The 24162-nt window shown below is 41.9% G+C and overlaps 1 protein-coding gene across 5 annotated transcripts; it reads right to left on the bottom strand.

The window, feature by feature from the left end:
• Nucleotides 1-5463: 5463 nt before the first annotated feature.
• mtmr1a (myotubularin related protein 1a) lies at nt 5464-18970 on the bottom strand. Of its 5 annotated transcripts, XM_024373314.2 has the most exons (18): nt 18630-18970; nt 17237-17339; nt 17002-17028; nt 16550-16573; nt 13420-13495; nt 13070-13164; nt 12840-12947; nt 12399-12500; nt 12151-12234; nt 9591-9740; nt 9097-9285; nt 8450-8635; nt 8176-8334; nt 7903-7950; nt 7701-7793; nt 7380-7493; nt 7072-7248; nt 5464-6800 (listed from the first exon to the last, which is right to left on the bottom strand). In XM_024373314.2, the coding sequence occupies exons 1-18, from the start codon at nt 18752-18754 to the stop codon at nt 6627-6629; spliced, it is 2034 nt and encodes a 677-aa protein (XP_024229082.1). In that variant the 5' UTR covers nt 18755-18970; the 3' UTR covers nt 5464-6626. The 5 variants fall into 5 exon arrangements, with proteins under 5 accessions (XP_024229082.1, XP_024229083.1, XP_024229084.1 ...); XM_024373315.2 differs by lacking the exon at nt 16550-16573; XM_024373316.2 differs by lacking the exon at nt 17002-17028.
• Between the last annotated feature and the right edge of the window lie 5192 nt (nt 18971-24162).

The following is a 24162-nucleotide window of genomic DNA, read 5'->3' as shown; positions in this document are numbered from 1 at the left end:
AGTAGTAGTTGGTGGTTGAATGTGAAGGTATGTATGACCTGGCAGTGAAGTCTAGGATGAGAACAATAAGGATTGGACCGGCATGTCGTCATAATAGAAACCTGGAAGTGCGCAAGAGTGCCAAGTTCTCCTATCCAGTTCCATTCACTGGTGGCTCTGTTTAAATGTAGTGCACTAATATCTAGGAAATAGGGTGTTCTTGGAGACAGTTCAATTTGGTTCCAGTGCAGATGTACTTCATTAAGAATGATCTATTACACCACTGTCTCACTCTTCTTTATCTCATTCTAGAGCGACGTCATCCAGTCGTTGCACTAGCTGTCACTCCAACCCCACTGACCAGTTAGAAGTAAGAACGCAGGGCTCTTATGACATCGCAATGTAAACAATGTATTCCGACTGTAGCATTCACTTCAGATACGTACTAACAATATGGCCTTCTGCATGCACAGAATCCACGCCTGATTCACTAGTGCCTGTCAACTGAACGACACACACACAATTTACGCACGCACGCACGCAGATGTATGCGCAATCACACACACACAAAACACACATTTGACATGTATGCGCACACACACACACACACACACACACACACACACACTCACACTCACACTCACACTCACACACACACACACACACACACACACAGTCAATGAATGCCACTGGTTTTCTAACTAACAATGAGCATCTGAATGTTGGACAATCTTGGATAAATCTTATACTAACAACAGAAATGTGATGATTCCTACTGAGGCTTTCTATACTGCTGCAGTTCTATACTATATCTCACTGCTGTCTCTCACTCTCACTGGCAATACATTATGGAACAACATTCATCAATCAATGAAACCCAATAAAATAATTTGAAAAGAAAAGAAACCCCAAGACTCTGGACTCTGCTTTCATTTTTTATATCTGTGGAATGTCTGAAGGTTTTTATTGACAATGGCTCAAACACTGGACTGGGTGCAAGTCTGTTTCTGTTCTTGCCAACTCCATTGCTGTCATTGTCAAGACAAACAGTTTGGTGTAACAGGGAGTAGGCATGATAACACAAACAGACAGGCACTCAGGCTAGTTCATATGCAGGGGGTTTCCAAGGGGGTTGGGATTAATTTAGAGTATTCACAGAAGCACCAAAGGATAATACCGAATGCTTGACATGTTAGATGACTGAAAAAAAAACACATGGTAAAAAAATCTGTGAGCAGCAATGATCGGGGTTCACAGGATGACAGGAAAGACACAAAATCAGTTGGATAACAAAGCAATCACTCCATCATGTAGGACAGGGTTCCCCATCTGGTGGCCCGCAGGCTAAATTTGACCCGTAGGTGATTTTATGTGGTCCCCCAAGTTTTCTGAGAAAAAAGTTTTATTTAATTTTTATTGTTGGACATAAAATAAACACCAAATCAGCTCCAAGTGATTTTAATTATGGAAATCTGTTCCAAAGTATTCCAAAGCATAACATGTGATCGTATACAATTGTAAGCTAAGTTTGAAATAATGTTTTAGTCAAGTATTATATTTGTTTGGGCTTCTTGCAGGCAATTTACAAAGTATTTGTGACCATCTGCTCAAGAATAAAATCAGACCGCAGCTGAATCTAGTTGATGATCACTGATGTAGGAACTATTTACTTTATGTTCAATCAGTGAAAGCATTACCATGTTTATCTCGCAATACCACAAGGATGATGCAAGTGAAGTTTAGTCTAGTACTGTAGGTTGGCTATCTTTGAATGCAACAGGTAATCCTTCAAAACATTTAACTTAAAAGTAAAATAAACTAAATTGTTTGTACACAGTGGGGTCTGAAATGATTGACACCCTCAATAAGGATGAGCAATAATGAATTCTAAAGATGCTTATCAATAAAGTAGTCAAAGGTTTAGCATTTGATCCCATATTCCTAGGAGGCAATGGCTACATCTAGCTTGTGAGTTAATTTTGGTTGTGTTTCAGATTATTTTGTGCCCAATAGAAATGTATGGTTAATAATTAAGTGTAATTTGAGTCGCTTTTATTATAAATAAGAATAGAAAATATTTCTAATCCAAATTAATGTGGATGCTACCATGATTACGGATAATCCTGAATGAATAAAAAAATAATGATGAGTGAGAAAGAGGGTTAAAGATCATACCCCCTCACAGCCGGACATGACCGGGAGACCCATGAGGCATCGCACAATTGGCCCAGCTAAATCCAGGTTAGGGGAGGGTTTGGCTATGTTCCACCCACGTAATATGGCAACAATATGCAATATTTCACATTGTTTGTCTGCATAACTTAAATCTAACACATTTTTATGAGGCAAAGTCCGCCTGACCAATAGTTATTGCTCTAGTATCCAATGGTGCCACTGACATCTATAGTCCCACCAACTGGTCTGGTGCAGCCAACTAAGGTCCAGGCTGTATCACACCTCGCCGTGATATCACAACCCGCAGCGTCGTCCAGGTTTAGCTGGTGTAGGCCATCATTGTAAATAAGACTTTGCTCTTAATGACTTGCCTATTTAGATAAATGTTAAAAAAAAACAATATTTTTTAAAGGTAGCAGTGAATTAATATTCACATAGCTTCTAAGGCCCATATACATACGGTTTATATTCCAAATTCCATGGCCCCATGTCCATCGGTTCATTTCTTATAGCCCTGGTGTGGGCGAAGCAAACTCCTGTGACTGGCATACGCCCCCAAAAGACATTTGCTTGAAAAACGAGTGAAGCTACAATATTACTGTTTGTCCCTCTTCAGACGCCATAGCAACAACATAGCCAGTATACACTTCCTCAAAAAAGTCTGAATTAATCTAAGATAAATCAAGAATTCTGTAATTAATGTTGACATTTTTGGTCTTAGTCGTGCAATTGTACATCTAATGTTTGGTGCAGTATTTATCAAGTGATTTTTTTCTCATGAAAACTAGTTGTCTCTCGTTGAATAAAAAACACTTAATTGAAGAATCCCGTCCATAGTTCCCACTCCTACTACGAGTAGTACTGTTGACCGTCAATGGGCGTAGACTTCGGCTACCAGACTGACTTGCCTCAAGAAACATTTTGATGTGTGCGAACAGTCGGCAAAAAAAACCCCCGAAACGTCAAAATGTTGTCATAATATTTGCATAAACTGTTTTGACTGGGAAGCATGCGACAGGCTTTATGGTTCATGAGATGATTTTTTCAAGTATTTTTCGCATTAGCATATGTGCTAACGTGCGTCTATATGTACAGTGTGGCCATATCTGAATACGGCAACTATTTTTACTGAAAACCATTTAGACTGATGTAACGATGTAAATACAACATCTTGAGTGAATCTGCCGTTACGGTTCATGAGAATATGATTGCAGATGATTCTGAGCATTAGTGTTACATCTGAGTGTAACATCTGCAAAGAATCTTGCCACCAACAAAATGTTGAATATTTGGGGCATAAAATAATCGAAACATAATAAAAAGTACATTTGAATCAGCCGGAGGCTGATGCCACGCAGGTGTTTGTCCACATGCATATACACACTCTCATTCAAATAAACATACAAGAACACACACAAACATATACAGTTGGCATTGCTGTTATGATTTTAGTTGTCCTTGATGTCCTTTGTTTTAAATGTATTATTTGGTTTTATTATATTTTTTGCGTTGTTTGCTTCTGTCGTTTCCTTTTTTTTCTTTAGTTCATTCTCTTGGTTATTGGGGGATTCTTGGAGGTGGGGAATGGAATTAATTGTAGTTCTTGGGAGAGGTCTCGAATGGTTGAGGGACAGCTATTGGGGAACTGTGGGGGGGAATCTTGGAGGGTTCTGGTTCATGTTTTTTGGCCTGATGCTAGATCGGCCAACGTGCCCTTGAGCAGGGCATTGACCCTGGATGCTTCTGTGTGTCGCTCTGAATGGGAATCTGTTGGATGACTGGTATGATGTAGTTGTTGAGCGGCTTCACCGCAAGTATATTGTATGTTTCGAATATTCAATAAATATTTGCTATTAATAGTTTCCTTGTTTTTAAAAATATAAATACCAAATTAAGATATGAATACCAAAATAGTGACAAGTTTCAAGTTGAATGTACACATAAAATCAGATTTTTGATTTGTCAATAACTCAACCATCTTTTGACCAATTCCTTAGCTTTTCTCAAACTATGGGCCTACATTCAATTTGGTCTCATATACCAATTTGGTGTAATTTAGTAGTTAGTTCAGGAGAAGAAGATTTTAAGTATTTTTAGCATATTACAATATGTGCTAATACTATTTCTCAAACTCCTTAGGCACTATTGTGATGAGTCCAAATACCAAATTGAGTTTCTGACTTTTAGTCCATGAGAAGATTTATGATTATTTGATGCATTACCATTATATAGTTAAAAATGTAAATTGTTAAGTTTCCTTTTTTAAATTTCAATGCCAAACTTAAGATTTCCATTTGATTCCAGGCCATTGTGATTTACAATATAAATAGACAGGTCAAATCAAATTTCCTGATTTATCAATAACTCAGCCATCTCTTAACCAATCAGGGGTATCAAACAGAGGGCCGAGTGTCTGCAGGTTTTTGTTTTTTCCTTTCAATTAAGACCACCAGGTTCCTTAATAAAGGGAAAGAGGGATGCCGTGTCAGTTGTCCAACAATGTATTCAACTGAAATGTGTCTTCCGCATTTAACCCAACCCATCTGAATCAGAGGTGCGGTGGGGCTGCCTTAATAGACATCCACGTCTTCGGCGCCTGGGTTAACTGCCTTGCTCACCAGCAGAACGACAGATTTTTACCTTGTGAGCTCGGGAGGAGCGATTGATGAATTAAGGTCACTAATTAGGGGGCGGCAGGTAGCCTAATGGTTAGAGCGTGGGGCCAGTAATTGAAAGGTTGCTGGATCGAATCCCGAGCTCACAAGATAAAAATCTGTCGTTCTGCTGGTGAGCTCGGGATTCGGTCCAGCAACCTTTCAATTACTGGCCCCACGCTCCAACCATTAGGCTACCTGCCGCCCCCCAATTAGCGACCCTAATTCATGGAGCGAAAACCTGCCGACACTCAGCCCTCCGTGGAATGAGTTTGACGCAATGTACTTTAGCGTTTCTCAAGCGAAGTTAAAAGATGGGCCTACATACCGAATTTGGTGTTATTTGTACATTTTCAAGCTGGAGGAAAATCAATCCTGACCTTATGGGTCTTTGAAGCAAATTTGTTCACCTATGTACAATGTTTCAAGTCTCTAGGTCAAACGGGGCGATGGATATGAGGGGGTAAGTGAGACTGCTTATAACAGCGCCACCTATAGGCCAGTTGGTTGACATGTTTGATTTATTTATCAAGTTACTCATGGCCTCTAGGTTTTGTGTGCCAAATTAGAAAATTTGTTACCAATCTATTCTTGAGTTATTTGACCATGTCAACTCCAAAAAATAACTAAGAGAAAAACAATTAGGTCACAATAATTGGAAAATAATCACATTTACCACAGAAAAGTTCAATGAAGTTGCAGCACAGTAATGAGAACATAAACTTGACACAGGAAACAGTGGTTATAACCAATCACATGAAACTAGAAACAGTTACAACCACCATAATACAGTAGGAACCATACACAATATCAAAGACATTAAGGTTAGTTAGACTTAAATGATATTGATCTAATCCTCAAGGAAAAGGATATTGGTATCACAGGATGTCAGTATTGCTGCAGTGTGTCTTCAAAGCCACAAAGGGGATATGAGCTCAGACCACATTACCATTGATTAACGTCGGCAGAGGGCAAGGAGAGCCTCTCGGTGCAAATGGTAACCTAAAATAAGGATTTGGCGTCACCACAATGAAAGAAAAGTCAGCACAACGAAAGAAAAGTCACAAAGGAATACCAAAGATAACAAGAATACAAGATATAATACAGATCATATGGATATCATCATTGCATAGAAATGAAACACACATTGAATAGGAAAAAAATGACGTAAAAAAAAAAACACGTGCAACAGAGACTTTCAATGGAACGTGTAGATAGGAACACAACATACACAAAAAGGTAAACCTCCAGTCAGGAGGTTAAACGGACGGACGGACAGGAAGAGGGGGGGCACATTATATTACAGAGGAATAGTTATGGCACAGCTGGATCAGGTTAAGTTAGTACAGAGAGATAGAGATCTTATTCAGTCTACACTCCAAATGGCACCCTATTCCCGACATAGGTCCCGGTCAAAAGTAGTGCACTATAGGGAATAGGCTGCCATTGAGTTGATAATACATGCTTACTGGAATGTGGCAGTTAAGAAGTGCTATTGATAGTTTAGAAATATGAATTCAATTCAATTAGAAATTGTTGTCATTCTTAAAGAGTATACTTTTGGTAGGTATAAATATATTAGTTACATCTATTTCTATTTACACTTTCAATGTTCGACAAAATATTATGGTGCATTTCTCTCAATACTGTAATATTTCTTTCAACAATTACATTACCCTATATCTTTTCTCTTATTTGAATACAACCAAGAACAAAACTTTGTTACAAGTGTGTACTTATTTTCTCTATGATAAAAACACTTGTGGAAAAATAGGGGAATACAAAGACAAATGTGTTGGTGGGGGTATGTGTGTGTATTCAGACGGTGGTGTGTAGGGGCGTTCCCCCGCTGTGTGAGGGTGATGATGTGTGTTCTGATGAAGAGGAAAGAGAGCCGTGTGATGAAGATGCTTCTCTCTGTAACTCTTCAACCTTCCTCTGTAACTCAGCTTTCAGGAACAACAACTCCTTCAGGTTCTGGTGCACTGGCATCTGATGGGGAGAGAGACATGGTTAGTACGATATACACAAACATACAGCGCGTTTGGAAAGTATTCAGACCCCTTCGCTTTTTCCACATTTTGTTACGTTACAGCCTTAACCTAAAATATATATATTTTTCAAATCTAGTTTTTCTAAATAGAATATAGTACGATTGGTACACAGTAAGCAGTTTATGTAAGTAGTAGGCAAGACAGATTTCAGACCCCCCACACACACTTTTCCTCCCTCCCTCCCTCAACAAGCGCACTACCACCCCTACCTGCGGCCTCATACGGGGGTTCCATCGCACGTAATACCCGGTCCACAGCTCCAGGTGTCGAACACTAGCCAGTGGGTACAGGACGTGGTGCTCATAGTCCACATAGAACGGGTTGGTGAAGTCCTCTGGTTGACTGTTGATGTAGGACCATAAAGAGACTGTCTTGGTCTGGACTTCCTGTGGAGGAAGAAGAAGAGACAGATGGTCAGGAATAAATTAACATTCCATAGACAGTTTTACTGTAAGAGACCAGCTGAGGACTGTAATACTCAGCCTCCCACCCCCGCTGGTGAAGAAATGATACTTACATTGACGACTCTCTCCTGTTCGCTGTTGTAGAGGAACGTACCAAAGAGGCAGCTGTAGAGGTGGTCCAGAATGGTGATTAGGAACAACTCATTGAACTCAAATGCTGCAGGGAACTTTGAACAAATAAAGAGACAGAAAGACAGATTGAGTATAACTACACAATTATTACACAATTACCTGTGTGTGTGTGTGTGTGTGTGTGTGTGTGTGTGTGTGTGTAGCAGGGAAATCTCACCAGTTGTGTGTCTACATGTACGTACTGTGTGTGTTTGTGTCGGTCTGTACGTGCGTCTCTGTGTGTGTGTGTGTGTAACACTCACCTGTCGGGTCATCTGCCAGACACAGTCTATAAATTGGATGAAGAGAGGTGATCTCTCCGAATTGGCATGGTTCTCATCCCCATGGCCCACACGCTGAGAAACACACCCACAGGTTATTACGCACACACACACAAAGATCCTCTCACACATCTTTAAGAAAACACACAAGAAACAATGCGGACATCACACACACTCCTCTCACCGCGGCGAACTTGTGTCCGAAGCTGATCCACTCCTTCTCCAGCAGTACCTGAGAAGACACACCTCTTATACTTTACTTATAACACAAATGATGAGAGACAAAGGTTTCCCTTCCTCACTCACCACTCTGCTCTCCCGCTCTTCTCTTCCCTTCCCTTCCTTCCCTCCCAACCTTCCTTCTCACCTGGAAGCCCCTGAGGGTGCGGTAGTGACCGTCCCCTGTCCAGCCCTTAAACATTCTCTTCCTCCCCCTTTCCCCATCCCTTTTACTCACCTGGAAGCCCCTGAGGGTGCGGTAGTGGCTGTCCAGCATCAGCATGGCCAGAGAGGTGAGCTGGGCTGTCCGGTCCCACCCATCACTACAGTGGACCACCACAGAGGTTTTACCAGACTCCAGCTTGTCAGCTATACGCACTGCACCCGCAAGGAGGACCTGGGGGGGGGGGATATGTAAGGACTTGTGAAAATGTGTTGTGTGCGTATCCGTCTCTCTCCCTTGAGCCAGTGTGTGTGTATGTGCGTGTGAGGGCAAGAGAGAGAGTCCTCACCCGGATGTACTCTAGCCAGTGTGTCTGGTCGACTGCAGAGTGCCAGTGTGCCTCATCTGTACTAGGGTAGACCACTTCTTTCAGTTTCCTCAGTGACTCCCTCATCACGTGGATGTTGGGGATCTCCAGGAAGTTGAGTTCCACGTTGGGATAGAAACTCTCACTCTCATAACCACCATCCTTAGCCTGGGGGAGAGAGGGGTGGAAAGGACATTTAGCAGAGCGAAAAAAAGGAGTGGCAAAAGAGAAACAGAAGAGAAAACGTTAAGGGAGTAAAGAAAAGTGAGAAGAGAAAAAAAAAAGAGAAAATGAAAAAGAGAGAGGGTAGGAGAGAGAAGAGATGGAAACAGACACGTAGTAATCAATAGCCCTTGGAGAGCTGGTGGTGTGACATAAGAGTGACCTCATAAAACAGGCAGACACAGTTAGAGGACATTCACCAAAATTGCTCAAAACACCGTACATACCATTTACCATACCGTCCCTTTACGGTCCCTTTACGGTCCCTTTACGGTCCCTTTACGGTCACCATAAAACACGTTGTGATATAGAACATAGCTGAGATTCAAGTCAAACTAAGCTTGAACACCAATGCTTACATCACGGTCTCCAGTTGACGACATCGGTCTTAAATTGCAATAGATCACCTTGTTGTTGTCTGCCACGCTGCTCTGTCGGGCGTCAAATATGGTGAGTTTGTGAGACTGTGCGTTAGCATCCATGATGGTCTGGAGGTATCTTTCGTCCTCCTTACAGCGCCGGTCAGAGGGTCCCACTAAAGGCTGACTGCTACGGACTATAGTGGCCTGGCTCTCCGGGTGGATCCATGACAATACCTAAAGAAGAGGAAGGAGAGAGAGAACAAGCGAGAGAGCGAGGAAGGAAGGAGTTATAGCAGCCTGGCTCTCTGGGTGGATTTATGGTAAACACCTAGCGGGGTACAGGGTAAGTTTCGGCATAATTTTGAAGATACCTTTTGAGGAAACTTTCCAGGAAACTTTCAAAATAACAGCACATTTAAACATGTACACAGTATACACACAGCTAGCACCAACAGGTAAATCACATATCTTAATTTTTAAAAATATATATATATATATATTTTTACACATACTACCCCCCCACACATCCCCAGACGTACCGGTATGCGGTGCCTGGCCCTGAAGGCCACAACTCGTTTGAGGTCGTCGTCCTTGATGCTAGTGGGGATGACCAGCAGGGCAGGGTAGGTGTCACACACCTCATAACTACTGTTCATCTTACTGATGGCCCAACTCTCATTGGGAAGACCCTGGTGTGGGGAGAGCAGGAAAACAAGAGCCTCTAAATGTAGTGAGCAACAGTTCATTCATCAGTTCTTTGACTACAGCATTGTTTAAGACTGTTTTCTGATTGGCAAGAAGGGGCATTAAAAACATATATACGGGACAGTTGGATGTCTCTGGGACAGATACACTGCATACGCAAGACCATCCTTGCTACAAAGTTACAGAACGCGAAACCAACATCCACACAAACGGATATTGGATACATTGCAAATGCAGGCCGAACGAGGGAAAAAGCTAGCTAGCATTCATTTGTTTGTTTTTGCAGAGACATCTGATGACCTAACGTGGCGAGTAATGGGATGAACATGAATTTCCTCGGTCCTTCAATGTTGCAGTCATGACGCAAGTGGCGCTATGCTGTCAAATCCTCCCACATATTTGTAGTTTGACCAGCGGTTTTCAGCAACTGATATTGTTGAATTCAGTTGTCACATTGGCATGTTTCCTAGCAACAAACTATTTAGCAAGCTTCTGGCCTAGTTTTTGATATGCAATGTGAATGATATCCTCGTAATGAACAAAGTCCTGACAAGAAGACACTGAGCGTTGTGCTGTGATTGGCTCAGTGTTCTTTCACTCAAGGGGACAGCGTCACCGCCAAGTCTAAGAGTAGAGCAAAGAAATTCTAGCCCCTTGGGTGCCGTCATAGAGTTACATTAGAAGTGCCCATCCAAGAAGGCTCAAAGTTATTGGCCACAGATAAAATGACATCAAATCACATATCTACAGTAGCTTTGATTAGACTGATCATGTCAACATCATACTTTCAAAATCCGAGCCAGCAGTTATCCTCATGAATCAACACTCTACTGGCAAATCCTTTTTAATCCTTGTCATATGAAGAGAAATTATAGGTAAAACATATCGGTGCTCATCGGCCATCAACATTACACAACTAGTTGGAAATCGCAAATTCAACAAATGAGTGGTTTGGAAGGAATCAGTGTGACTAAATGCAAGCATTGCAAAATCATTAGCCTGCTATTCAGTGGAGTAGCTGTGTGGTCCAAAGTCTAAGATTAAGGGTCTCTTTTCCTAGTTTAAAATGATAAACATTCAACATTGGCCATGCTGTCAACAAAGCATGATTTGTGCCGCGCTCAAAACAACTTAACTCGGAACTGCAAAATCTGACTTCAGAAAGTTCAAGACAACTGGGAACGAGCTACGACTGGGAAAATACATTTTGAACTTTCATCCAACTCGGAATTGTAAAAAGGTTTGATGACATAATTTGCCAACGAAGGGCCGCCGCGCCACCTTCCTGTTCAAGTGAACACAGCACAAGAAAGTGTTTCCAAAAATGTCTTGTATGCTATTGCATAAATTATTTGATATGCATACTATAGCTAAGAAAGTAATACGAAGTGTATGTTGTGTAGTAAGCTGTTAGTAGCCCATGTTTATCACCCTAATAATTGTCTATTTTCACTTCTTCATTTCGCCTACTGTTCTGATTTGTGGTGCACATGTAGCCTATAACCTGTTTTAGAGAAATGTAATCATTGAATATTGTAAGAGCTTTCGTTGTCTGCTTATATGCCCCCTTTATTTATCTTAAGGTTCTGAATTGGTGTACAGGAAGAACACTAGGAACGGTCCATGTTCTGAATTATGTTGCTGTACATTTCAAAAGTGCTGAACAAATAGTTATATTGACTACGTCCATCCCAGCTCGCTCATTAATGTCTTAATCGAAATCATGGATTGCCTCTTATCCGCTTGCCGTCCCCTTATGCCATAGTTTGTACATCTCAATTGTCAGCAGAAACCACATCGGCTATGTTTTTTTAAAGGAAGTAAATTAGGCTGAATTAACTGTTTCACTGCCAAACAAGGCTCCGCTGATAGCCAGGAGTAGCAGTGGTAAGGTGTGGGGACTGCTGTTGGGACAGCTTTATGTAGGCCCTTAACAGTTTGCGGGCACCGTTTATCACCGTTCTAGTTCAATTAATGTATTGTTTAGTGATGTGTTGTGGCTTTGCTGGTATGTATCCCACGTTTTTTTGCCCCGCTAAGATTTACATGCTAAAATCACGACTGGAACTAACAACCACCAGATTTAGTGGAAAAAATTTGAAGGTGTGTATTCACATGTCAAAATGAAAATAGAATTTAAAACATGTTATTTCTTCCGGTAAACGTGTGCTTAGTTGTCCATTACTTCCAAAGTAATGTACCGAAACGTCTGCATTTATCCATTACATATACGTTAGTCTTACATGAAACATTTCAAAAGGACTTTGAGACTCAAAAGCAAATAAATCTCAAGGGATTTCTCCAATTACACAGAAATGTTCTGATTTTCTAATGTTGGAAAATCAGGAATACTATTTCTCATCTGTTCTCTTAGCTAATATCAACCATGGTTACCTGTCTCTTGTACTCAGATATGGGATCGTACACCTTCCATCCGTCCACAAGAAACTTCTCCTTATACAGGAAGGCAAACAAGGGCTGCAAAGGGATAAAAACAGGGAGAGTAAGTGACAGGTCTCAACAAATGAACAAGCAAGGATTTTAACTAAGATCACAACCCATATTGCGTTACATGCCAGGCACCTATCAGAATGCTAGGATCTTTAACTCCCGCCCTGTATTGGTTGATTGACAGGTCTTACCAGGCCATTTGATAGGGGGAAGGTGTGTTTTGTTAGAACCTCCACTATCTCTGGTTGGCTGGCGTCCTCCTTCTTATAGGCAAACCGGGGACTACGCATGTCCTGATGGAGGTAGAGAGAGAGAGAGAAAGGAGAGAGAGAAGAGTTTTTATAAGTCAAATCTATACATACAAATGAAACCAGATCTTCCAACAATCCTTCCTTCAACTCTTGTACACAATTCGTAAACCTGTGGGCAAGCACATGCATTTTAACAGAGAATACTATGTGTGTGTGTAACTCCTGGGTTGTAATTCTCTCGTACCTTACAGAACATCTCCATGTCCTATGTGTTCCCTCCATGACTCTGGCCACTGATGGCAGTTGTTATGACTGCTTATAACAGCCTTGTGCAGGCTTAATAAACAGGCTTTATAACAGTAGTAGGGTGTGCTTTCTCACCTTACAGACTATCTCCATGCCCTGTGTGTTCTCTCCATGACTCTGGACACTGATGGTCTCGAGACGACTGATCGCTCCCAGGTTCACATCCAGGATGAAGGGAGTATCCTGGGAAAATAGTGGGATGAGAATGGGACGGGAACAGGATGGGGAAGTTCACATATAAACGTTTTAAATAAAGAATTGGGTGAACGAGGGTCAAACCTGAGTGTGTATGTGGGTGCTCTTACCCTCTCCAGGCTGATAAAGTATAGTTTATAGTTGGTGCTGGTGAGGGTTCCTGTCACCAAGCCAGTGAAGGGACAGATGTACATCACATCCTTGGCTGAGGGGACAAACAACAACAAAACAAACAGAAACATGTTAACAACTAGAGCTCCTCTAATAATAGGCTGAAGACAAGAGAGAGGAAAACAGAAAGGTATAGAAAATGGGAAAATAAGTCAAAATGGAGAAAAAGAGATCTAGAGGGAGAGAGAGGGAGAGGCACACAGAAAAGTAGTGGCTGGATTCGAGAGAGAGCGAGAGAACGTGAGCGCGATAGAGCGACAGAAGACAGAGACACAGAATGGATGCCCACCCACAGCCTTGATGGTCTCTCCCGGAACCAGTGGAACCTCGTCCATCTGGACCTGCTTGGTTCCGTCTCTGAGAGCCTAGAACATAGAACCATAGAGCCATCTCAGAAATCTAGAACTCGCAACAGAACATCGGGTTCTAAGCAGAACCATTTCTCACTGTCCGAGCTACAGCTACACAGCCAAAGAGAGGGGGAGGCAGAAGGAGAATGAAACGAAGGTTGTAGGTGGAAGAGAAGGAATGGAGAGAGCGGGGGGGAAAAGAGAGCGAAAGAGGCAGAGGAATAGGGAAAGGGGCAGCAGTAGATAAGGAACAGAGGAGGCCGAAGGGGCAGGAGAGAGGGATGGAGGGAGTGATGGACAGAGAGCGAAACTTGCCAAAGCGTGGGGGAGAAGCTCAGAGTCACTATCGCCTTGGTAACAATGTCCCCTTTCCATAAAGTCCTGGACCAAGATGGGAGGCAAGGCAAGCGTGGAAGCAGAGAAAGAGAGAGCGAAGGGAAGAGTTAATTCTCTTACAGTTGCAAGTTATCGTGAGAGAACAAGAGAGAAAATGAGGAAAGAGAAAATGAGAGAGAGAATGTGAGAGAAAGAGAGAATGCAGAAGTGGCAGAGAGGTTGATAAAAGGGTCTTTGAGGTCACGGACGTGAAGCACTGTGGAGAAATTAGAATAGTTAGTCAGTAGAGTTCTAAAAGGAAGTGAAGAAGGGAGCAAAGCCACAACCTCGCTATGAAAAAAAAAGGTGATAGACTAAACATTAGCCGTTGATTACATTGCAAATCAGTCTGACAGTACTTTTGACAGCATTCCAATATGTAGGAAGTATGGTTGGAAATGACAAATGCATCAGAAATGGTATAGAGAAGTTGAGAAGATCACAAATTGAAGAAGTGGCAGAAACCAAACTACTGGGAGTGCAGCTAGACAACTGCTTATCATGGTAGTCTCAAATAACTAATCTATGTAAAAAATTATTAAAACAGCATGCATAATCAGAAGGATAGCTAAATATTTACCAGGGAAAATCCTTCAGCAAATAACACAGGCATTGGTTGAGAGTCAAGTGAACTATTGTTCGGTGGTCTGGGGAAATGCATCATCTAGTGAAGTTAGGAGGCTGCAGAATGCACAGAATAAAGCAGCAAGGATTGTTTTAAGGCGGAGATATGGTTATTCTGTTGCAGTCATGCGCAGTGTTCTTGGTTGGTCATCAATCGACAAGATAATTGAAAAAAACATGCTTATCTTATTTTATAATATACATAATTTAAAACGGCCAAGTTCTATTCACAATGATATTCAGTTGGTAAGAGACAGACATTCCGTAAATACTAGGAATAGATTGTCCATCATCTATGCGTTATCCAGACAGAAAAAAGAAATGGGCAAAAGAACATTTCGATTTAGAGCAATAAAGAAATGGAATAAATTAACTGAGCAAACTAGAAACCTTTCAATATATAAGTTTAAACATTATTTAAAAACAATTTAAATATAGTATATAGAAATGTTGTGGGACTATAGTAGATGAAGAATCAATCTTTTTTTTAGATTGAGTATTTATTGGGTCATTATGCTAGTGTATTATGTATGTTTGTAATGGTGTGTTATATGTGAAAGTGTGTTTGTATTATATTTTAATGTTAAGGACTCTTGGAAGATTAGTCCAAATGGGGACTAAAAGAGATCCTAATAAAATAAAATAAAATAAAATCAGTTAATGGGTTTGTAGGATCTTCTGTGTATAAAAGAACATCATCATTAGCCTGGTTTCCATCCAATTGGCAATAGATTTGAATGAGAACATTCTAAAATCTGCATAAAACAATATGTACATTTTCCCACCAGAGAGGTGCTTACATCAAATTGACTTGTCTAACTAGGCAAATCAGTTAAGAACAAATTCTTATTTACAATGACGGCCTACCCCGGCCAAACCCTACCCCGGCCAAACCCTACCCCGGAGGACGCTGGGCCAATTGTGCACCGCCCTATGGGACTCCCAATCGCGGCCGGTTGTGATACAGCCTGGAATCAAACCAAGGTCTGTAGTGACGCCTCTAGCATTGAGATGCAGTGCCTTAGACTGCTGCGCCACTCGGGAGACCACTAAATTCCACTGATGGTTTTGCCACACAAATTGTTGCGTTATATAGCGAGTGTGGGTATAGCTTACTTCATGATAAGATTATTATGGACAAAAGAGCGAGATTCTTTTTATTTGACAAAGGGCAGTCAAGCATCTATCATCATGTCACCAGAATAAAACCCTCTATAGTTATTGGAAAGGAGCATCAAGCTCATCACTGTGCACGTTCACCACCCTGGGAAGTAACTTATTTCATCTGCAGCCTTAATAAACTGCACGCTTTCACGAGGCGTAGTGGGAGGACCACAACACATTATCATGTGACTCCAAGTTCACTTCGATATGATGGTTATTATATCAATATTTGCGGATGAAGGCGATTCCACACAATACATTTTACCAACACTTTTTTTTTTTGGACATTTGGAAAGTTAAGCGACAAATTTGCTGTTTCCATCAGGCCTGTCATGACGTTTTTATCCGGCATTTACCTTACTCTAATAAAAAGGTTGGATGGAAACCTGGTTATTGATTCTATTATTTTCCCCCCAGTTTGATTTAGAAACGATAGAGCCACATTAGTAGGAAGTAAACAGAAATGGCTCTGTTTATTACAACCATATCTAGTGGCTACCGGAGGCTACTGACGAAACCAGGGTTCTATGAATGAAGCGCAATGAAAAAAATATTTCGGACTTTCTCTCGCGACCCCATTTTCAAATCAGGCGAGCCCACACGGGGTCACGACCTCTGGTTTGGGAAACGCTGGCCTTGACCTTGAAGGCTGTAGACCCGCAGTCTCTTTATCCTTGAAAGTAATCTCTACAGGTACAAACAGCATGACAGCTCCTACAAACTACTACACAAAGAACTAGCTGACAACCATACAAATATCTGTAGAACACCACAAATAAACAATTAATCACAAAGAAACACACTGTGCTGTAGTTTACACACTCCTTGACAGGTTGTCAAGTACTAAGGTAACCTAGAAATGTTAAAAAGGCTGTTGGGTGGACGCCACCAGTCTTCAAATCTTACCCTGAGAACAGGCCTCTTGGACACCTGTTGGTTACAGACAACCGCACACACCGAGTTACTACACACACACACACTCTCCGGGTTAACACTCACATACACATAACACACAGAGCTAAAGGATAGGCCTAGAAGACCCCTGAACAGTGGTGTATCACCGGAAGGCAAAGCTGCAGCAGACGGCGAGAGAAGCATTGACCCGCTGAACACAAAAGCTATAACCTCAATTCAGAAACTAAAATAACTAAAATAATGCTTTCTGAATGGTGCAAAGAGAGAGACAGACAAGAGGTTGACTTGTGGCCTTTGCAAAGAGAATGACATTGCATGACTACGTCAGTTACTATAGAAAAGACTCATAAGGAAGACTACCCAAATCACTCGACCCAGGGTACATAGAGCGTGTAAGCGCGCACACACACAAGCAACACTGCTGCTGCTATGGTTAACCTTACCCTTGGGAGATCTGTCCTTCTCCCAACCTGTCAGTCAGAAAACACAGGTTATGACGTGGGTGTCTAAACCTGTTATTGTGTGCGCATTCGTGTGTGTTGTTATAAGCCTGCTATTACAAACAGCAAGTGTGTGTGTGTGCGTGCGCGTATCCATGCTAATGCATGCGACCGTGTGTGAGCGCGTCAGTGCTTGTGCGTGCGACCGTGTGGGACCAACCACGCGTGTTTCCCCCACCTTGAAGTCTCTGGATGCAGTGTCTGGGGTTACGGATGATATCTGGCTGGAGATGGTGGCTGCTATCAGCTGCTTACACCACTCCACATGAGAACCTGTAGGACTGGGCGAGGGATGAAGGGAGAGAGAAACAGACAGACGAAGGTATATAGGGGACATACAGAAAGACAGAGAGAGACACACACACACATATAGACAAAGGAATATGGGGGATATACAGAAAGAGAGGGAGAGAGAGACATGAGGGAGAGGGGAATAGTCAGAGAGAGAGTTCAAAGGAGAGAGGGACAAGGGGACACAAAAACAAAGAGACAGACAGAGGGGGACAGAGGGCTCAATAGTGGTTTCAAGGGAAGGAGAGAGAGAGAGCAATGTTTAAGAGATACCAGAGGTAGGCAGTCAGTCACACACAGTAGTAAGCTGCATCACATTTAAAAAAAGCCTGTTTGCAACATCTGGGCAAAAATAGGTCGTGGTTAGGCTGATTCCTGCTGGGCAAAGCCACTACTTTATAACAGGGGCGTGTTCACTTGGCACAGATTAGTGATGGGCATTCCAAGTCTTTTCGGCGAGCCGGCTCATTTGGCTCCCAAACGGCTCTTTATTCAAAATGCTTTAAAAAACGACATAGAACAATAAAAATAAAATACTAATCTCCAATGTGAAGCCCAAAAGTCTGCCATTATGTCAGCTCGTGAAATGCGCATTCAAATACATTTTTAACTGGCCAAATATGGAATAGTACGTTTTTCGCACTGCAAAAAAAGAGCGTGGACCAGATTTACTTGCTCTCCCCACTATTTATTGTTTGTGCAGTGAGGATTCATCCTCAGTATTTTCTAACTTATCTGTAGAAAATCTTTTGAGCTCAAAAGGCAGTGCGAAAAATCAGGGAGCCAAATGAACGGCTCTTACACCGATGCGATTCAGTTCCCGACCCATTACTAGCACAAATCCCCTACGCCCATCTGGCGCTCTCGTTGCCGAATGCCGAAATACACAAGAGACACGGTAGCTTACAATGCATTTACTGCATGTTACAGCACAATGAAACGCTTTGAGGATTAACGTTAAACTCGTTGAAAACAACACTAACAACATATGTCAAACAAGTACCTAAATGATGCATGCAGGCAGGCTATTGCCTAGGAAAGAGCAAGTCACATTTCTACAACGATAGGCCTATACACGACACCGCCCAAGAGCCAATACACACACAACGCTGTAGTAACATTCTAAACGTTTTGTAACAACATATGACAAGCAATGTCTAACAACTGCAGCCTACGAAAGGGAAATTCGCTCTTATATTTCTACTGCCCAGTGCAAAATCCATCATAACAGTGTAGCTAGTAACAGTTTTGTAGCGAGACCGGAAAAGCTATATATTCACCTGTCCAATGTCTCCACGCTAGCCTGTGTCGATCCAGAGTTGGCCAGCGCTCGTGGCTGGTTGTTTCGATTCGGTACTCCCGGCAGCGCAGGGCTATCTCCTCCTCCAACCGAGTGCTTTTCCATTTTAGTCTCCACTCAACCCGGTTTCCTTCCCGCTAGATGACGGATCAAATATGCTTCCTTTCTGAATGTCGACAAAATCTGTGTGGCGGCAACGTGTTTAAGAATTGACGTTGTTTTTATACGGATGAGACTGACTCTTCCGCTAGCTAGCTCACAGCACGAGAGAGAATACGGATGTTCGCTAGCTTCCGAGTCTCGGTCTGTTAATGAAATAGAGCCGGTGTGTTTATTTTGCAGATTTGAGGAAGCAGTCAGTAAGCTCAACCCTGGAGCAGGACAGCACACACCTTGCCCAGGCGAACCATTAAGATCACCCAAAATGCTCACATCCTTACTAACCAGCTTCAGCAACACATAGATTGAGGATAAATTTGAGGCCTGCTTCCAATAAATGGTTATTACATTGTTAGTGTTCTTGCAAAAATAGGTCACAAGAGGCTTACTACATGTTGCCTATTGTAACTAACGACTGGCTGAGGGCAAATGGCATAAACCAGCCTCATCAGCAACACATGCACAGACAGGAAACTGTAAAAGGGTGTAGGGATTTTATAGTAAGCCTGGAAAATTTATAGCCTAGATCATAAGAGGTTACTACAACATATAGCCTGATGTAGCACCTGATGCATCCCCCATATTAAACATATTGATCACTTCAAAGGTCACTGGAAAATCAGCCCCATTTCGGTAATGTAAGTTTATTTCACATAATTTAACATTCGGTTATATAGAGCAATGTTCAACTTAATAAATAACACATTTTCCCATCTCAAAAGATTAAATAAAAAATGGCTATATTATTAAGTGCCAAATAAAGTAAAATGGTTGACGATTTCATCTTAATTCATCCAAAAATCCCAGTGTGAGAGGAGAAATGGAAGCTTATTGTGTGCAACATGGAGGGGCAATTAAATGCAAGCTTAGTTTTCTACCACAAAACACCAGAAGTTTGCCAGAAAGAGTAGAACCAGCTTACCTGCATTTACAATGTGATTGTTGTTCCAACGTTAACTTTGAAAATAATATTTACAAATTAATAATTTCACCATATTAAAATAGCGATCAGTTCACATTACAGGGTTGACCTTAAAATGGGTCAGTTTTTTGTAAACATTTTTTTTAACCTTAAAATCAAATCACATCACTAATAGCCGTCTATTTTCCACCACAAACCGATGCTGGCGCTAAGACCGCACTCAACCAGCTGTATAAGGCCATAAGCAAACAAGAAAATGCTGATCCAGAGGCGGCGCTCTTAGTAGCCGGGGACTTTAATGCAGGGAAACTTATATCAGTTTTACCTAATTTCTACCAGCATGTTACATGTACAACCAGAGTCAAAAAAACTCTAGACCACCTTTACCCCAAACACAGAGACATGCAAAGCTCTCCCTCACCCTCCATTTGGCAAATCTGACCATAACTCTATCCTCTTAATTCCTGCTTAAAACCTCTAAAGGATCGGACTCTTTTTTTCAATTTTCGCATAAAATGACATACCCAAATCTAACTGCCTGTAGCTCAGGACCTGAAGCAAGAATATGCATATTCTTGAGACCATTTGAGAGGAAACACTTTTGAAGTTTATGGGGGAGTCCCGGATCCCGTAGAGGTTAAAAGCAAAAACTAAAGCAGGAAGTACCAGTGACTTGCTCAATACGGAAGTGGTCAGATGACGCAGATGCTAAACTACAGGACTGGAATATATTCCGGGATTCTTCCGATTGCATTGAGGAGTACACCACATCAGTCACTGGCTTCACCAATAAGTGCATCAATGACGTCGTCCCCACAGTACATACCCCAACCAGAAGCCATGGATTACAGGCAACATCTGCACTGAACTAAATGGTAGAGCTGCCGCTTTCAAGGAGCGGGACTTATAATAAATTCCGATATACCCTCCGACGAACCATCAAACAGGCAAAGCGTCAATACAGGACTAATATTGAATCCTACTACACCGGCTCCGATTCTTGTTGGATGTGGCAGGGCCTGCAAACTATTACAGACTACAAAGGGAAGCACAGCCACGAGCTTCCCAGTGACACAAGCCTACCAGACGAGCTAAAGGACTTCAATGCGCGCTTCGAGGCAAGCAACACTTAAGCATGCATGAGAGCACCAGCTGTTCTGGACAACTGTGTGATCACTCTCTCTGTAGCCAATGTAAGCAAGCTCCTTAAACAGGTCAACATTCACAAGGCCGCAGGGACAGACGGATTACTAAGACGTGTACTCCGAGCATGCGCTGACCAACTGGCAAGTGTCTTCACTGACATTTTCAACCTGTCCCTGACTGAGTCTGTAATATCAACATGTTTCAAGCAGACCACCATAGTCCCTAGGTAACAACACATCTGCCACGCTGATCCTCAACACTGGGGCCTCTCAGGGGTGTGTGCTCAGTCCTCTCCTATACTCTCTGTTCACCCATGACTGCATGGCCAAGCACGATTCCAACTCCATCATTAAGTTTGCCGACGACAACAGTGGTAGGCCTGCTCACCGACAACGATGAGACAGTCTATAGGGAGGTCAGAGACCTGGCAGTGTGGTGCCAGGATAACAACCTATCCCTCAACATAATCAAGACAAAGGAGATGATTGTGGACTATAGGAAAAGGAGGGCCAAGCACGCCCCCATTTTCATCGACGGGGCTGTAGTGGAGTAGGTTGAGAGCTTCAAGTTCCTTGGTGTCCACATCACCAACAAACTAGAACGGTCCAAACACACCAAGACAGTTGTGAAGAGGGCACAACAAAGCCTATTCCCCCTCAGGAAACTAAAAAGATTTGGCATGGGTCTTCAGATTCTCAAAAGGTTCTAAAGCTGCACCATCGATAGCATCCTGACTAGTTGCATCACCGCCTGGTATGGCAACTGGTCGGCCTCTGACTGCAAGGCACAACAGAAGGTAGTGCGTACAGCCCAGCACATTTTATTTTTTACTTCAGTTTATTTAGTAAATACTTTAACACTTGTTTTTCTTAAAACTGCATTGTTTGTTAAGGGCTTGTAAGTAAGCAGTTCACAGCACATGTGACAAATAACATTTTATTTGAAATACATAATCTCCAGAAATTACTTTGTCAAAACAACAAAATAACTAGGGCTCAACAACAATAGTGAAACATGGGTTAAAATCTTCCTAGAAGTCAGAGGGTGCACAGAGGGACATGCCAAAGTGACTCATTTCGTGGAACAACCCCACTAATGGAATAGACCTAGAGAACGTTCGGTAGTCTGAATGTAATTTTTAGTAGGGTTCGATTCTAGGGAGCTAGAAAGTAACTCATTTAAATGCAGCTATAATGTATAAAACAAGCATTTTGGACCAATTCCAATATCCTAAGGAGACGTGAACTGGTGCTTCTGTTATATTTAGGGCTGAGATATGCTATGATGGGACAAGGTCTGAATATCCACAATCTTCTCCGATCCACAATTTTCACATCAGCAGACATTACATAAGACATTTTGCACATTTCCTTATGATCTCCTGAATAAATAAAGGATAAATTACCACAAGAATTTGAATGACAGAATCAATCCATTTAAAAAAAAGTGAGAAATGTTTAAATTAATTTAATCAGCATTATTTACACAACAAGAGCCGGTCAAAACAACCAACAGTGGAGCAGTCATACATGAGAGGGAGTAGTACAGCCTGGATCCCACATCGATTCGTGTTGTCTAGCCAAAACTCCTACGTAGTCTGGGTGCAAGTCTGTTTCTGCTTGTCATGGCATGAACAGAAAGTAAACCTCGTCTGAGCCAGAACGTCCCATAGGGCAAGAGGCCATCTCCTATTTCAGTAGGGTGAGGCAGGTGGTTGTAAAAGTACACCCCCTGGACAGAACGCCCCCTGAAAGACACTCAAGCTAACTCCTATGGTCACGAGTCATGACCCCCAAGGACTTTGCAAAACAGCACAAACTGATTTGGAACCAGGCTAGGGAATCGTAAGTAGGCATTACTATGACAAAGAAACCCCCCTTTATTAAATCCCCCTATATTACCTACGTTAAGATATAATAAATGAAAAAAAAAGAAAAAAAAAAGTGTGACAGTTTGGCTGCGTCCCAAATTGTGCCCTAGTCCCTATATAGTGCACTACTTTATCAGAGTCCTCAATTCCTCAAGGTCTGAAATTCAATCCAACTTGCTATGGGAATGTTTACGGCAGTGCCTTTGTTTACAAACTACTATCCATGCATAGACTTCTTATTGTGGAACATGTAATAATCTACTTGTCAGAGGAGTCTACTTGGTAGTAGTAGTAGGTTTTAACAGTTCCCATAACCATTCTGGCATTTCATTTGACAAAGGGGGAAAAAGAGCTACTCCTTAAACACTGAAATTCGAGTTTGATTGAATCACGCACCAGGTTTCACAATCACAGTTAAAGAACCAAAAAGAACTGAATAGGTTCCCAATTGAATCAAATATCCCACAAATCATGATTCAAACATGATTTTACTGTCCTCTCTTCTATGTTAGAAAGCAAAAATGCCCATAAGATAAAATAAAACAAACTAAAGAAACTAAATTTATGGAACAACAAATCCACAAATTATTAACCAACCATTCAAAGCAACAAAAAAGACATGTCTTATTACTTTCCTTTTTATAAAACGTGTCAAATTTTACACAAAATAAAATTATATTTTACAACAATATAACTTTTCTACAGTAAAATAGGTTTTGTTTGAGGTAATTATACTGAACACAAATATAAAAGAAACATGTAAAGTGTTGGTCCCATGTTTCATGAGCTGAAATAAAAGATCCAACACATTTTTCATATGCAAAAAAAGCATATTTCTCTAAATTTTGTGCACAAATGTGTTACATCCCTGTTAGTGAGCATTTCTCCTTTGCCAAGATAATCCATCCACCTGACAGGTAAAAGGCCACTCTAAAATGTGGAGTTTTGTCACACAACACAATGCCCCAGATGTCTCAAGTTGAGGGAGTGTGCAATAGGCATGCTGGCTGCAGGAATGTCCACCAGAGCTGTTGCCAGAGAATTTAATGTTAATTTCTCTACCATAAGCCACCTGCAAGAGAATTTGGCAGTACATCACAATCTGCCTCATAATCGCAGACCATGAGTAACCCCATCAGCCCAGGACCTCCACATCCAGCTTCTTCACCTGCGGGAATGTCTCAGCCCAGCCACCTGGACAGTTGATGAAATTGTGGGTTTGCACAATTGAAGATTTTCTGCACAAGCAGTCTCAGGGAAGCTCATCTGCGTGCTCGTTGTCCTCACCAGGGTCTCGCATCGTACCCGACTTCAGTGGGGACATTATCACCATCGATGGCCATTGGTACACTGGAGAAGTGTGCTCTTCACGGATGAATCCTAGTTTCAACTGCACCGGGCAGATGGCATACGGCG

The sequence above is a fragment of the Oncorhynchus tshawytscha genome, linkage group LG15 (genome assembly GCF_018296145.1).
Source record: "Oncorhynchus tshawytscha isolate Ot180627B linkage group LG15, Otsh_v2.0, whole genome shotgun sequence".
NCBI lineage: Eukaryota > Metazoa > Chordata > Actinopteri > Salmoniformes > Salmonidae > Oncorhynchus > Oncorhynchus tshawytscha.
This window is presented reverse-complemented; position numbering and strand designations above follow the sequence as displayed.

What these genes read in the sequence shown, in the direction of transcription:
- mtmr1a (XM_024373314.2), bottom strand. Translation starts at nt 18,754, where the DNA reads ATGGAAAAGCACTCGGTTGGAGGAGGAGATAGCCCTGCGCTGCCGGGA. An exon ending in CTGCATCCAGAGACTTCAAG is followed by an intron (nt 17,029 to 17,236) that starts GTGGGGGAAACA and finishes TCTGACTGACAG; the next exon opens with GTTGGGAGAAGGACAGATCT. An exon ending in ACCCCCGTATGAGGCCGCAG is followed by an intron (nt 6,801 to 7,071) that starts GTAGGGGTGGTA and finishes TCTCCCCATCAG; the next exon opens with ATGCCAGTGCACCAGAACCT.